The sequence below is a fragment of the Passer domesticus genome, chromosome 10 (genome assembly GCF_036417665.1).
Source record: "Passer domesticus isolate bPasDom1 chromosome 10, bPasDom1.hap1, whole genome shotgun sequence".
In the NCBI taxonomy this organism is placed as follows: Eukaryota; Metazoa; Chordata; class Aves; order Passeriformes; family Passeridae; genus Passer; species Passer domesticus.
This window is the reverse complement of record NC_087483.1, coordinates 33316735-33330891: the sequence shown is the minus strand read 5'-3', so window position 1 is coordinate 33330891 and position 14157 is coordinate 33316735. Positions and strand designations below refer to the sequence as shown.

The 14157-nt window shown below is 39.1% G+C and overlaps 1 protein-coding gene across 5 annotated transcripts in view; it reads left to right on the top strand.

Moving 5' to 3' along the window:
• MYLK (myosin light chain kinase) overlaps positions 1-14157 on the top strand; it is a 196917-nt gene that overhangs the window by 52343 nt on the left and 130417 nt on the right. For all 5 annotated transcript variants that reach the window (XM_064435022.1, XM_064435026.1, XM_064435024.1 and 2 more), the window contains one exon: positions 3019-3176. In XM_064435022.1, coding sequence (XP_064291092.1) covers positions 3027-3176 — 150 coding nt within the window. In that variant the 5' untranslated portion in view covers positions 3019-3026. The remainder of the gene's footprint in view (positions 1-3018; positions 3177-14157) is intronic.

Here is a 14157-nt window from a genome sequence, read left to right as displayed (position 1 = left end):
AGTGTTATGTGTTTTCCAGCCGTGTGCCAGCAGCTGTTTCAGGTGCTTGGTACCATATCCAGGTTTCTGTGGATTTCCATGTCACAGTCACCCTGTGACAGTGACAGCAGTGCACTGTACCTAAGCAGAGACACTTGAGCATTTTGTCCCTACAGAGGTCCTGTGAGCAGCTGTATTACCTCAATTTTCCCTCTTGCTCTTTTCAGCCATTGCAATGGCACTGACCAAAGTGGAGTGTTCTTTGCATGGGTGAGCATCATTTGGATTGGATTTTGGGTGTTGGCTGTTGGGTTTAGCTTTGTTTTCAGTTTTACTTCCCTTACAACATTATTTTTGAAACAACATTTAGGTAGCATATGCTTTCTCTGATGTTGTTTTGTCATGTAAACACTCTGCAAAGTCAGTACAGATGTGTGGGGAAGGAGATGTTTTGTTACTGGCCTCTTATGGTTTGTATTGCAGCTTCACTGCAATTTAGATTGTGTGGTATTATAGTGCCTCTTGACAAGAAAAGATTTTCATAAAATCTACATTATACCTGGCACATTATTGTCACTGCTGGTGATATGAAAATTTTATTGCAGGTTTTTAGTAGTGGACTGATTTTTTAGTTAAGAGTTGAAAGCTTTGCAAATATGGGCATTTATAGGCAGTGGAAAGGTGCATATTAGCAGGGGAGAAGGACACGTGGGAAGAAGGACTGAAGATTGATTTGAAATGTTTGGTCTTCATCTGTAAAGAAAAATAAATTTTAGAAATGTGCTGGCAAATACGGACTCTGTATACAGCAGTTTACAGCTCTGTAGTTGATTCATAGTCCACTGGGGTAAATTATGGTTTTAGCTGAGTGGAAAACTGAATTTGGAGCCTCATCATTAATGAAAGAACAATTAGTTGAACAAATAATTCTTCATCTTTTTCAGGGAAATTGTTGTTTATTGCAGTGACTATAGCTGTGAGAGACTTTCACTGTTTGTCCCTTCAGGTACTAAGTATATTTGTTAGAAGCGAAGCAAGGCTTTGATTTCATGTTGTGTCTTTGGAAATGCAATCAGTTTCTTTCTTATTTAAATGATATTGTGATTTCATATCATTCTTTAAAGTACAAAGATGATTCTTTTCCCGTGTGTGTTTTAAAGAGGTGCTTATGCTGGAAAGGGGGACTTATGCTGTGCTCTCAAGTGACTGTCAATACAGACATTCACTGCAGTTTAACTTGTGGAAATGAAGGCAGAATTTCTCAGTTTGAGGCTATACATCATGGTTAGGAAATCATCTTTATCCCATTTCTGTGTTGACCTCAGCAATTGAAATGCTGGAAACACTAGAGGATTTTCTGGGGCTTTTGATGTCAATATGCAGAAATGCTAACAGAGCACTATCCAAGAAGAGGTCTGAAGTCCACAGCATCTGTGTTCTTATGAATGAGGAAGGAGATTCCAAGCATTATTTGAAAACCTGTGTGCATAATTTATCTGATATCTTGGAAGGATTTGGTTTCTAAACTGTAGTTCCTGACAAGTGCATGCAGTGAAGCACAAAGTTCTCTGACTCACCACCTTAGACCAAAACACCTTCTGGAGGTGCCTCTTTGTCTCTTTGGCTGTGAGGGAGAAAAAACTCAGATAAAATATGTAACTTTTAGACTAAGAGCTTCTGTAAGAAAAGCTGCTCTATTAAACTGTTTTGGATAAATGTAGAGAAGGTGTTTCTGTTAATGAAACATGTCAGGTGTGTTCTTTTCAAACTAAATTCTCAGACTGGGTTTTCAAGTACATACATGTGGCATTGGAGTGCAAGTCATGTTTGGAAATGAATGAGTTTTCTGTTCCCCTGCTCCCTAGATAACTGCAGCCTGTTCTAGAACAAGTATGCTTCATACAGTCAAGAATAACATGGCCTTAGTGTAATTGATTTTTCTCTTGTTCAAGTTGAAGTTTTACTGTTTAGTCAGGTATTGTTAATTGCAACTTTGATCAGAATCAGATGAATAGATACATAGTCCATCACAGATTGGTGTGCATGGCAGAGGATTAAGACCAGAACTCCAGTATTTTTATTGGTTTGACATAACTTACTAGTCATGTTAAACCCTACTTACTAGGGTTAAGTAATTTCTCAGGTTTTTTCTTTCTTAAACTTGTCTGTTAAATAGGCATTTTACAGTGGGGCTTCTAATTTGCATAGAAAATTCAAGGTATTAGTACTATGGTCAGCTACTACTTTTTTTCCTGAAAACCATGAAATTTTGGTTTTTTTCAAGATACAGTAATTTTTGCTTTTTCTTGATAAATATGAACTGTTCAGCAGAAGAATTTCTTCTGAAGCAGATAACTGTAAATAGTTCTCTAAAATGCCATTCTTGTAGCATTATGAAATTTGGTTTCCATGCTATTTTACTAGTTTATGTGCTGTAAGAAGGATTTGCAGTAAAGACTTTGAATTTCTGCAAAAGCATTTGTTCTGTACTAGCAGTACTTTGCAGGGAGATATCCAGATATTTCTTAAGATCTTGAAAGCTTGGTATGAAAAATCAGATTTTCCACATTCCCGCTTGCAACTTAAATCCAGAGCAAACAGAGGTCTCTTTATTTCATAAGTACTTGTTTAGCACTGGCTCACTTTTGAGACTTACTGATTTTGTTATATTCCAGGCCAGGAAAATCAAAGTCATAGCATGAAAATATCCTCCTGAAATAAGTTATTACCTTTTAGTGCAGTTGTAAAGGATGACTTCTTGGTTAATGACTTCAGGCTCTGGCCTGAGACTTGAAAGTTCAATCTGAGTTTGCCTCAAGATTGTGACCCTGACCGTAGCTGTGGGCACAGGCACCATTCCTGGGTCTCAGTTCCCCTCCCAGAAAACAACACCTGCCACCTTAGGCTGAAGATCCTGCCATGTGCACAAGTACAGCACACATACAGAACCTCTGCCCCTGGTCTGATTCCTAGTTGCTTCTGTCATAAAGGTAATTAAACATCATAATTTCTGTATTACCACTTGTTTCTCTTTTGCAGTCCACATCATGGGGGATGTGAAACTGGTGACATCTACTCGAGTCTCCAAAACCTCCCTGACACTCAGCCCCCCTGTCCCTGCTGAAGCACCAGCATTTACTCTTCCTCCTCGCAATATCCGGGTGCAGCTGGGAGCCACTGCCAGGTTTGAGGGAAAGGTAAGAAATGGAGAGCTTCTGCGTTGGGTTTTGCCCTTTCCTGAAGCTGACCAGGGGGCTGCAAAAGTAGTGAAGTTGCCTCTGCAATATTGGACCTTTACTCAAGAAGAATACAAGCAGTGTTTGCCCTCCTGAGGAGGCAGGAGCATTACAGCTCTGTTTCTGTGTAGAGGAGAGATTTGTGGAACCTGAGCATTGCAAAGTATAACTTTGTTGAGCATGCAGGGAGCTGAGGTTATTATCAGTGAGAAACTGCTTCAAGGGCTGTCTCTGGTCAGCATGTTCCCCTACTGCAATTTTACATATTCTCCTACTGCACATTGACATCCCTGCATCCCAAATATCTGCCCATTCATGAAGCTTCATGTGTGACACAAATGCTGCAGCATGTCCTTCCTAGCAGTCAAGGTAGGAATCTGCAACGAGTGTTGAGAGTTCTGTGTCTGCACTGCCTGCCATATGTGTTCTTAACTTGAAAGAAAAAAGAGCATTTTCAGAGGAAAGACTGATTTGTTCAGGAAAACTTGTTAACTCAGAGGGTTTAAAAGGCTGCATAGAGGGGTGTGTATCCCCCATTCCCCTCTTGTTTGGGATATTGAATTGTGCATCCTGGCATCCATATTTCTTGCATGTGTCAATCCTGGCACGTACTCATCCCTGTTGTAGCTATCTTCCTTTCTCCTCCGTTAACCCAGTTCTTTTTCCTGGAGCTGTGAGCTTTCCCTCCCAGTCCTTTCAGTTTCCTTTGGTTCGTGTCACGCTCCGATTGCACGCTGACAGCTGCACCATCAAACTGACCGCACTGGAACCTTTGAAGTGGTGGGACTCGTCTGACACAGGCAGGAAACTGCAACCCTACTGTAACAAAAGCAAGGGCTAGAAGGAATTTGGGAAATTCTTAACTTCTGAAACTCTAACTTAAACACAGGGCCTGAAGAGGGCATCTGATATTTATCTTATTTGTTTGTGTAAGACCAGCCAGGAACTGGGATTTTTCAACAGGAACTGTATAGGGAAACAGGTTTTGGAGTATATTAATTTTGAAATGCTGAAGCAAAATGCAGTACTTGTTAGATTTGACTTTTTAAAGAAAAGTTGTCATTTTTCATACAAAGCAAATTTCAATAAAGTGCTTAAACCAAAGCAGTATTTAACCAAATCTTCAAGATTTTTTTTTAAATTTGCTTATTTTTAGGTGATTTTAAGGCACCAGTCAGAAACGCTTTGTGTGTATGACATTGGCCAGTCCCCATGAACACTTCTGTTCTTACTCTGTGTGTCTTATTTTTTCTTCCCTTCATTGTTTCACCTTGTTGCAAATGCAGTAGGAAAATGGCAGTGTGTTTCTACTTTCTCCATGTGGCACCTGTGCACAATGCTGTTCTAATTCCAACTGGTTCTTCCAGGCTACGCTGCAATAATAATTCAGTGAGTTATAATTGCAGCATGTGCTAAGGTTTGGTTTTATAGTTCTCATGTTTCCTAATTAAAAGCTCAAGTGGGATATTTCCAGTTTTTATTGCACTCCGCAGAATTTTTATTATTTAAGTCAAATGGAAACAATTGTAAAATATAATGACCTACAAGCTAGAGTGCCATCACTGCTTTACATTTTTTTTATATCTGGTTTTAAAGTGTTAATTTTCCAGGGATATATATCCCCTTTTTAAAGCCACTTTGAAGACTGGAAGAGTAAAGTCTGAAGGGTTTTTTTAGTAGCTTGGAAGAAAATACACAAATTCAATACTAATTAAACTGTCAAGTTTAATTTCCTTGAAGGAACAAAACTTTGATTGAAGTCCTGGCTTGGACTTACTTGATGAAAAATCTAAATATCTCTTCTGGCAGTTCAATATATGAGCGTAGCCAAAACCTTTAATTTTCCATCCTTAAAATGGGTGTGACAGAATTAGTATTTTGTTTGTGCTCTTACTGTAGTAAGATGGGCAGAGTGAGGGAGAACACAGCAGCCCCTTTGAAAGGTGCTGTGGCTGAACAGCTGCAGGAGCCTGCAGAGCTGTTAACATCTGGCTCCATCTTCAGCTGGGTAATACAATGTTGCTTCTTGCCACTTCAATATTTCAGAGGTTCAGAAGGACAGTTGACTTGTTCAGAAAAACAGGTTCAGAAGGACAATCTTAACAAAAACAATTTATTAAGATTTAGTAATAGAAGCTACTCAACCTACTTAGGTTTTTCTATCCTGGAAAACCTATCTAGGCTACAGATGTTGTGATAGGTTGTTGCAGTATAAATATTAAACCAGACTCAGGCTAAAGAAAAATAAAAAGTTTTTTAAATGGCTAGACAGGAGCTTTTCTTCAAAGAGTTTCTTTGCAGTGGAATTGATCTTATCAGAAAGAACAAATATTTTTAGAATCCAAGACAGGATATAAATCTGATACTGTGATGATCCTGTATTCTCATTAAGTGAACAAGGAAGAGAGGGCCCCAGAATTAAACTTGCTGGTTTTCTTTCCAGCAGCATTATTAGATAAGTTGTGTGAAATGGCAATTCAAGATCAAAGAGAGCGCAAACGTTGAGAAATAGCCCATAAATGTAGGAAATTTGAGGTAGAAAGAAACTGGCGCTTCCTTTAACAGGATTTTTTTTTTTAATTATTTTCCTGTTCCTTCAACTACCACCCTGATTTTCTTACTAAAATTTCAGGAAGTTTATTTATATCTGACTGCAGATCTCCGTTTTCTAGTGGCATCTCAGCATAGAAATTTAAATCATCATCTCAATTGTATGAGCATGACTTTGTCTTGGCACAGAGAGTGGAGACAGTAAGGCAGAGCCAAGGTTACTTTCACTAGATGCCCCCCAAAGATCTGCTGGATGGACATCTCAGTTGTTCATCAATAAATTGTTGAGTTGATTTTTAGGCAAACCACCCCAGATAATTGTGAAATTGCGTTGTATGTTCTGAACTTTTCAGGACTGGGTTGATAAGCTGTTCTTCAATGGCACATCATGTGTGAGGTGAGCAGCTCAAGGCACTAATCTCATGCCCTGTGTTAAGGCATTTTGGCTCATCTGTCAGAACCTTTAAGACATTCCTGGAAAGAAAGAGCAAGCCAAAATGTTACCAGGCTTTGTTTTAAGCCACTTCTTTCTCAGCTGTATCGAACACTGGATGTTAACTTGTGCATTTGATTGCAGCAAGCACTTAACCTGCCTTATTTGCACATGTGTAATGTTGATGGTCATTAATTTTATGAGCCTAAAAAAATACTCGTGCTATAACTCTTCTTGGGAGGAACAGCCAAATGTTCTATAGATCACAAACCCGTTGCCTAGGGGTCAGGAAAGAGTTTTTCTCCTTGACAAAGCATTGTACAATTGGCAACAGAGCAGTATGGGTGATTTTTCTGCTTCATGTGGGCCATATATATGGCCCATTTCCAGAACCAAAATATCAAACTACTAAATCTAGTCTTGTATTTTAATCCCAGGGAACTAGATTTCATGTAGGTCATGGTTTGAGTAGCTGTTGGAGTACTAAATACAGTTTGTTGCCCATTGAGTAGTTACTGTTCTGCCCTTCCCCTTCCATCACCCTCCAGGTAAGAGAGCTGGATGGTAAATTTTAAGACAAGCCAGGTCAATGTCACATCCTGCCCCCAGTGTTTTCTGGTTTTTCTTCTACCACCCTGCTGTTGCATCTGTTTGAATCAGTTAAGTCCAATGACTTACAGTTGCTTGTGCTGCCATCTGTTCTGGGATAGAGAGGAGTCCCATTTCTGCAGTGTGTTAAGAGATAAAGAGTTGGGAAGCTCTACAAGAATGAAGACTGTGTTAAACACTCCCACAGCATTTATAAATTCTTTCAACTACTCGCTAAGGTTAAAACTAATTTTAACCTGTTTTTTTCACTGTGCCATGTTTTACATGCATAGCACGAGCTATGCATGGCAAAACCTTTGGTATCTTCCCTTAGATTTGGTCTCAAGGCAACAGTGTGTGTCCATTTCCAACCCTCAGTCAGTTGGCACTCCAAAAGAATGCTTAATTACACCACATGCCTGGATTTCAGATGGCAGGATCTGAGAGGAGCCCATGTAATGACAGAGGATGATGACATGGCACCAACATCCTTTGCTGTTGGCCTCAGATGTTTGCTGTTACAAAATGTACTGGGCAGCTCAATGCGTGGAGCTGCCAGTGGCTTTGGATCTGCTCTTTCTGGAGGGATGCCTGTTCTGAGCCTTATAAGGGAAGAAATTCAGGAGAGACCCATGTTTTCATGGGAGACAGTTGTCTGATGGCAGTGAGTGCTGTGAGAGGACTTGTGCTGATCTGTGATACTGTGCTACTCCCAGAAACCTGATATAAAACACTGAGGCATGTTTTGAAGGGGAAAGAATTGAAAAAGTTCAACTTGACTATGGATTTTATTTGATCTTCCTTTCCACATACCACTGGAGCATTCCTGGGGAAAAAGTGGTGCATTCAGAAGTTACTTAGACCTTTTGTGTTAGGCAGACATTGAGGTATAGACAGCTGAAAGAAAAAAAACCCCACAAACACAAAAATAAACACAAAGGGTGGCTGTGAGCAGCTTATTGCACACTGTTTTCTGTTTAGCTCTTCTACTGCCGTGTCTTCTTCTTTGGTGTAATCGACCTCCCATCATATTCACTTACCACAGGCATGTTCTCATGAGTAATGCATGCATGGTTTTATTTGGGTTTATTTTACTCTATAACCCCATACTGGCATATGGAAACAGTGTCAGCTTTACACAAGGCCAAAGTGGAACTGGCTGCTCTGCTGGGAAGTGGTTAAGGTGGGATTCAGTCAAAAGGACTTCCCCACACAGTGTCACCTACACCCAGAATTATTCAAACACACTTCCTTTCATCAACTGACACAAGCTCCCATGTGTTGATGCCCATTTTCCTTGCCTCACAAATGATACATCCTTTAAAAAAATTACTCAAGAATGTTCTAGGTTTTAGGCAGGAGTGGCGGCCCATGAGCTCCAACCCTGTCTCTCCACATCTGTCTCTCTGTCACCAGTGGCCACTATAGCTATATTCAGGATTTTCCTAGTAGGAGTTATTTAAGCATTCCTTGTGCAGTCTGTGTGCAGAGCATGTGATGATGCTCAATAGTGCTGGGCTTGAAACACTGTCCCCTGCAACTGATCTGTGCATGTGCTGAGGCCACAGCCAATATTTCTGGATATTTGGCAGCAAAGTTTGGTCAGACCTTTTGCAGAGGTTTTTTTTTTTTTTTTTCAATCTGCCAGATGTTCAGAAATCCTAGACAATGCTGAATATCCTCAAATTCCACCCAGACAAAATTTCTACACAGGAAAGAGGCCATGACTGGGGAACACTGAACATACATTTATATCCTGTTCTGAGTTGTCTTTTCTCAGGGTTGGTTTTATTATTTTGTATAATTGAGCGTGTGTTCAATAACCCACCACCTCCAAACTGTGGAAGAAATGTGCTGTTTGATCCCATCACATTTATTTTTCTATTTGCTTTCTGTCTCCTTTCCCACTTTAATTGCTTATCTACCACCAGCTGGTGACAGGAGTTCTGCTCCATGCAGTGCCAGAAAGATTGGCTCTGTATTTTTGATTGTTGTGGTAGGAACTGCTGTAATTAAAGGAATATTAAAAAAAAATTAAAATAACTGATAGTAATAATAATGGAAGTTTTTAAAAACTCTACAACTAATGTACATATGGAATTAAACAGAATCTTGTATTGTTTTTGTAGCATCTACCCAAACCAGTGTTGTTTTAGCTGAAGCCAGACCAATATTTGTGCTGCTCTTGGTCACCACTTTCTCTCTTTCTTTCTTTTCTTTCTTTCTTTCTTTCTTTCTTTCTTTCTTTCTTTCTTTCTTTCTTTCTTTCTTTCTTTCTTTCTTTCTTTCTTTCTTTCTTTCTTTCTTTCTTTCTTTCTTTCTTTCTTTCTTTCTTTCTTTCTTTCTTTCTTTCTTTCTTTCCTTTTTCTTTAATGTGTTTCTAAATATTTTGTATTTTTAGGTGGAAGCAATTAAAATCACATTACGAAGCTGACAGTAAAAGTTTGTATGATTTCATTGCATCTACCTGCCCCCAGTTTGCTTTGATGGAACAAACAAACTATTGACTCTGACAAGTTTATTTTAGGTTTTGGGGGTTTTTTGTGACCACCCACTACTGTAGTGTTGTTTGAAAGCATGGCTTTGCGTTAGCTAAAGAAGAAAAGAGTGTCCAATTTATCCATCGGGATGTTCCTAGGGTTGATTTTGAGAAAATTTACTTCATTAACAGGGATTTCTGGACTTGCTATTTTGTATAGTCATTTAGCAGAAATTTAAAAAAAAAAAAAGAAACCCAAATCCTAAATAATGTATTGACAAATTTTCTGAGGAAAAGGAGACATAAAATATTCATATAGTGGTGTAAAAGAGGTTCAGTCTTTTAGAAAAATAAGGATGGACTAAATGCCATGACTAATCATAAAGTCCACTGTTTAGGGTTGATAATATACATGTATCTGAAAAAGAAGTAGCTCAAATCTAGCTGCTTCCAAAGAGAAAAACAGCTGATCAGCATATCCTAAATAGCTGATACAGACATGTCCAGAGACTGAATCCATGTAGGTCAGAGTAGAACCAGTCATTATAATTCTTCTTGGGTTTTGTGTCCCATGATGGTTAATCATGAATCTCTCAGATTTCAACAATGTCTCAATAAGTTCTTCAGTTCTGCTTTTAATTTGAAAAATAGCATCATCTTTTCCAGACTAGTCTCCCTTGTTCCTCTGGGTCAGTGCATAAGGCTTTGTTGTGGTTGATTCCACTGGCAATAAAACTCATCATGTAGCATTGTGCTTTCTTATTTAAATAAACGTTCTTAGTAGTACATGAAACATGACTGCAACTTAGCATTATGATGTTTTAAACTTGATTTTTAGGGAATTGTGCCTTTAACTCTTATCACACTCATATTAAGTTTGAAAGTTAAAAAATATCTAGTAACTGTAACAGAACTAAGAATAGCTCTTACTTTTCCTTGTGCTGCAACAGCCTAGAGTGGCATGAGAGGTATGAAAAGGTGGGGGCAAATATTTTGGTTGATTTTTTTTTTCTTCCTGAAATTGGTCTCTAACTGGAAAGCTTTACATTTTATTTTTCTAGTTCACCCTAAAGGTAGGACAGAGTGTTTATCATCAGATGTGCCTTTGGCTAACTAGTAATATATTTGCTTTCTGCCATCATAAACAAGGATTGAATGTCAAGCTCCTTGCCTGCATCTGACTGATGAAACCAGAAAGGTCAGGGAAGGGTTCAGTGCCATATGTAGCAATGAGAACCCTACATAAAATAGCAAAGTATGCTTTTGACTGTCTGTAAATGGTCCTTGAGAATTTGCACCAAATTACTCTGGGTCACACTTTTTAATATAATTCTGCCTTGCCCTTGTGGGAAAAGAGAGTATTCATTAATAGACAGCAGGCATTATGCATTCAGAATCTGCAGAAGGCCACATGTGGAGAAGGTTTATAATCAAAACACATCATTACTCATTGTGGTTTTGCTCAGTCCATGCTCACTCTAGCACCTTGACTCCAAAGCTAAAAATTTCTGCTTTTGACATGTTACTTGGCTCTGTTCACTCATGGATATAGTATGAAGTTTGGAGACCTACTGGGCAAAACCAGACAAAATAATATTTTTCCATGTAAAATTTGGACTCCCCAGTATCTAAATGCATGCTGAACAGAAAATTACATTGCTGTGAATTCAACCCATTCATGAGGGGGAGAAACCTGTTTGTCTGATGGGAACAGCAAGGGCTGGCTGCTCCCCAGAGGAGTGTGAGCCAGGAGCTGAGGGGAGCCGTGCGCGGGCTCTGCCATCACCAGCTGGCCACAGCCCTGCACTGGCCACAGCCCTGCACTGGCCTCAGTCCTTCAGTCTCTACTCCTGCAGGCACTGCCATGTGCTCTAACAGGGCTCTGATGTGCCCAGACATGGCAAACTGTGAACTAGGGTCAGGATCCCAAAGGAGGATGCAGTCAGAGCAAAAGTAGGTGAGGCCAGATTGTTCCTCTGTAGGTTTCCAGTTCAGTTTTTAACCTTCAGTCTGTAAGACATTATCTTGTCACTAGAGGTTACTGGATCTTCAGCAGGGGCCTGAAACAGCATCCATTTTTCTACCTAACCTTTCAGAGTTCATTGTGTAGTGTCTGGGGACAAACCTGCCTTGATCATGATCCTTAAGTCAAAAATCCTCCCAGTTCATAATTCAGCATCCCATGTGAATGCACATATCTGTGTTCTTCTCTTATGTCAGAGAAATAATCTTTGGAATGGGAGTGATGTTGAAGTGTTGGGCTAGTGCCTGCTGAGGGAGCCACTGCTGCTCCTATTGGGGTTAGAGGTTACATGTCAAAGCTCTGCACTGCTTGGAGCCAGAAAATCAAGGCATTCCACTGACTGCTTGTCCCTGGGGTGACTAGTCCAGTGTAAGGGCTTTGAATTACCTGCCTAAATATGTTCACTTTATTCTTCTAGAGAACCTAACAAGCAGGCTATAGGTTAGGAGTTAAATCATGTTTGACTCACAAGTTAGTAACCTGGCCTTTAGGTTAGCCATCCCACATTAAGAATATGTTGCAGTGAGATTCTAGAGATCTTACACCTTTCTTTTTTTTTTCCGAGGAGTTTTGGGAATAGACAGAGTGAGAGTGAAAGCCTCAAAATTTTTCTTTTAAAAAATTAAAATTCTAGGCTTTCTGATGGTGAAGATAGTTTTATTCTCTGTAAGTCAGTGTATTGTTACAAACCTGTAGTCAAACAGAACAAAGCAATCTTTGTCTTCTGAAAATGCTGTGGCCAAAACTGCTACAAATTCAAAGTCAGCTTTGCAATTTTTTTATTGCTTAGATGGAAACCTTTGTAGTTCATTTGAAGAATGAGGCAAAATGGAAAAATAAGTTATTTTATCTTTTTCTGAGTTTTCCCTGCTTTTCTGCATCTTTTTAAAAATACTGTGGTAAATATTACTCTATGGAATATACTATTTATTGTAAATACAACAGCTGAGCCTACTAAAACACTAATTAAAAGTCTTACTGCATTCCAAGTGCAGCTTTTCATTTAAAGATGAGAACAGCCCAGAGAAAAGGGAGAGGCAAAGACTGACAAATTAAATAATTCTGCTCATGGTTATTTGCCTGTTGGCAATGGCACATTGAACTTACTTCATCCAGCTCTGTGCTCTCTCAACTCACATTGAATGAGAATGGTAATTTTCCTCCAGCTGCATGGTAGAGTCAGATCATAACTGTGTGGCTTGAGAGTTTGCCATTCCTTCAGTATGTCCCATAATGCACAAGCAAGCCTTTATTTATGGTGCATGTATTATTTAAATTGCTTTTGCAAAGCTTAGAATATTAATGCAATGCACACTGATTTGGAAAAGGTTTATGAAAGCACCTGCACACAGATGGCAGTATGAAATCTAACTTGTATCTCACATCTAACTAATTTATATCACACTCTCATACTGGCAAACAGTGAATAAAGAATTTTTCTGTTCTGTGAACTCTCTGGAACAAGAGTTCAATATACTTAAGCTTGATTTTTTTTGTCTATATAAATTGTGGTGTTCCTCTATAAAAGAATAACTCAGCAGTTTGTCTCTGCAGGGAGGCAAATATAAATATTTCAAAACAAAGTTATGCTAAAAGCCAAAGCACTGGAAGAAAAATTATGATAAAATCTTGGAAGTACACATTAAAGAACTATTGCAAATGGTATTGATTTCTGCTCATTTCATGGTACCATTTAAACAGCCTCATTCAACTGGAATCCTAGCATTTGTCTGTAGTATTTAGCACATACAAAGGCCAGAGTAGAGCTGGATCCTTCTCTGATGGTCTTTCTAGCCAAAACAACAGAGGAAATAATCCTTGTTACGCCTTTGACACTGATGTGGGGTACCAAGGCATGGTGAGATTTATTGTCTTGTGCAAGATGACACAGAAACACCGAGATAGATGCCTGGATTCAGAGCTGAATGTCTGTCTTCCAGAAGTTCAGTTCCCATCCAGTATCCTAGACATGAACCTATCCATTTGGGATAATTTTGGAAGAGGAAATAAAGATGTGCAATGTGTGCAGACATCTAAGTGCCTTCTGTTGCATTCAGAGCATCACATCCACAATGCCAGAACTGGGCCTCCAGAGCCTTGACTCAAAGCTGGTTTGTTGGGATATGCAAATAACAAAAGCTTTGTCTGCTTGGGAGACTATTGCATACCCACAGGTTTAAGGGAAAACACGATGTTGGATTTGTTCAGACCTCTCAGTAGGAATGGAGCAACTGCAGTTAAGTGGAGTTCTATTGAAAGCATATGCAGAGTAAGCTCTTTTTCCACAACCTAAACAGCTACTTTTGAATGCACATGTGTTTCTCTTACCAAGATCACAGCAATTTTAGTTTTGAGAGAAAGCATTAGAAAGGAGAGGTGAGCCCACAAACTTTCTTTTAAACTCAGCATATCTATAAATATTTATCCTGAATTGTTGAACTAGAAATTTATGGTTACACAAATTTATACTTAGTATTTCAGTTAGTAGTTTGAGGTTTTTTCTTTTAAACTGTTGTTGCTCAGCTGCTGGTTTTTATTTTTATTCTGAACACCGCCATTTGTGCATTGTACTGAGTTACCTCTGCTAAAATGTTATTAAAAGGGTATGTGTGAAGTTTGGAAAGCTTATCAATTTCACAGATTATTACAGGGTAAAAGAATCGCTGACAGCTGCTAAAGAGCAGTTGATGTTTTTCCACAGGACTTTGCACAGAAGTCCTAATTGTTTATGGCATAGGAGTAAATTGCGCATGATGGAATAAATGGTGCAGTGGGAAATGCCAGTTGTTTAGGCTGTCTGATGTGTTCACATCTTCACGATCCAACATTGCATTTTATATCTCTTCATAAGCACATCACTTCTTAGTGA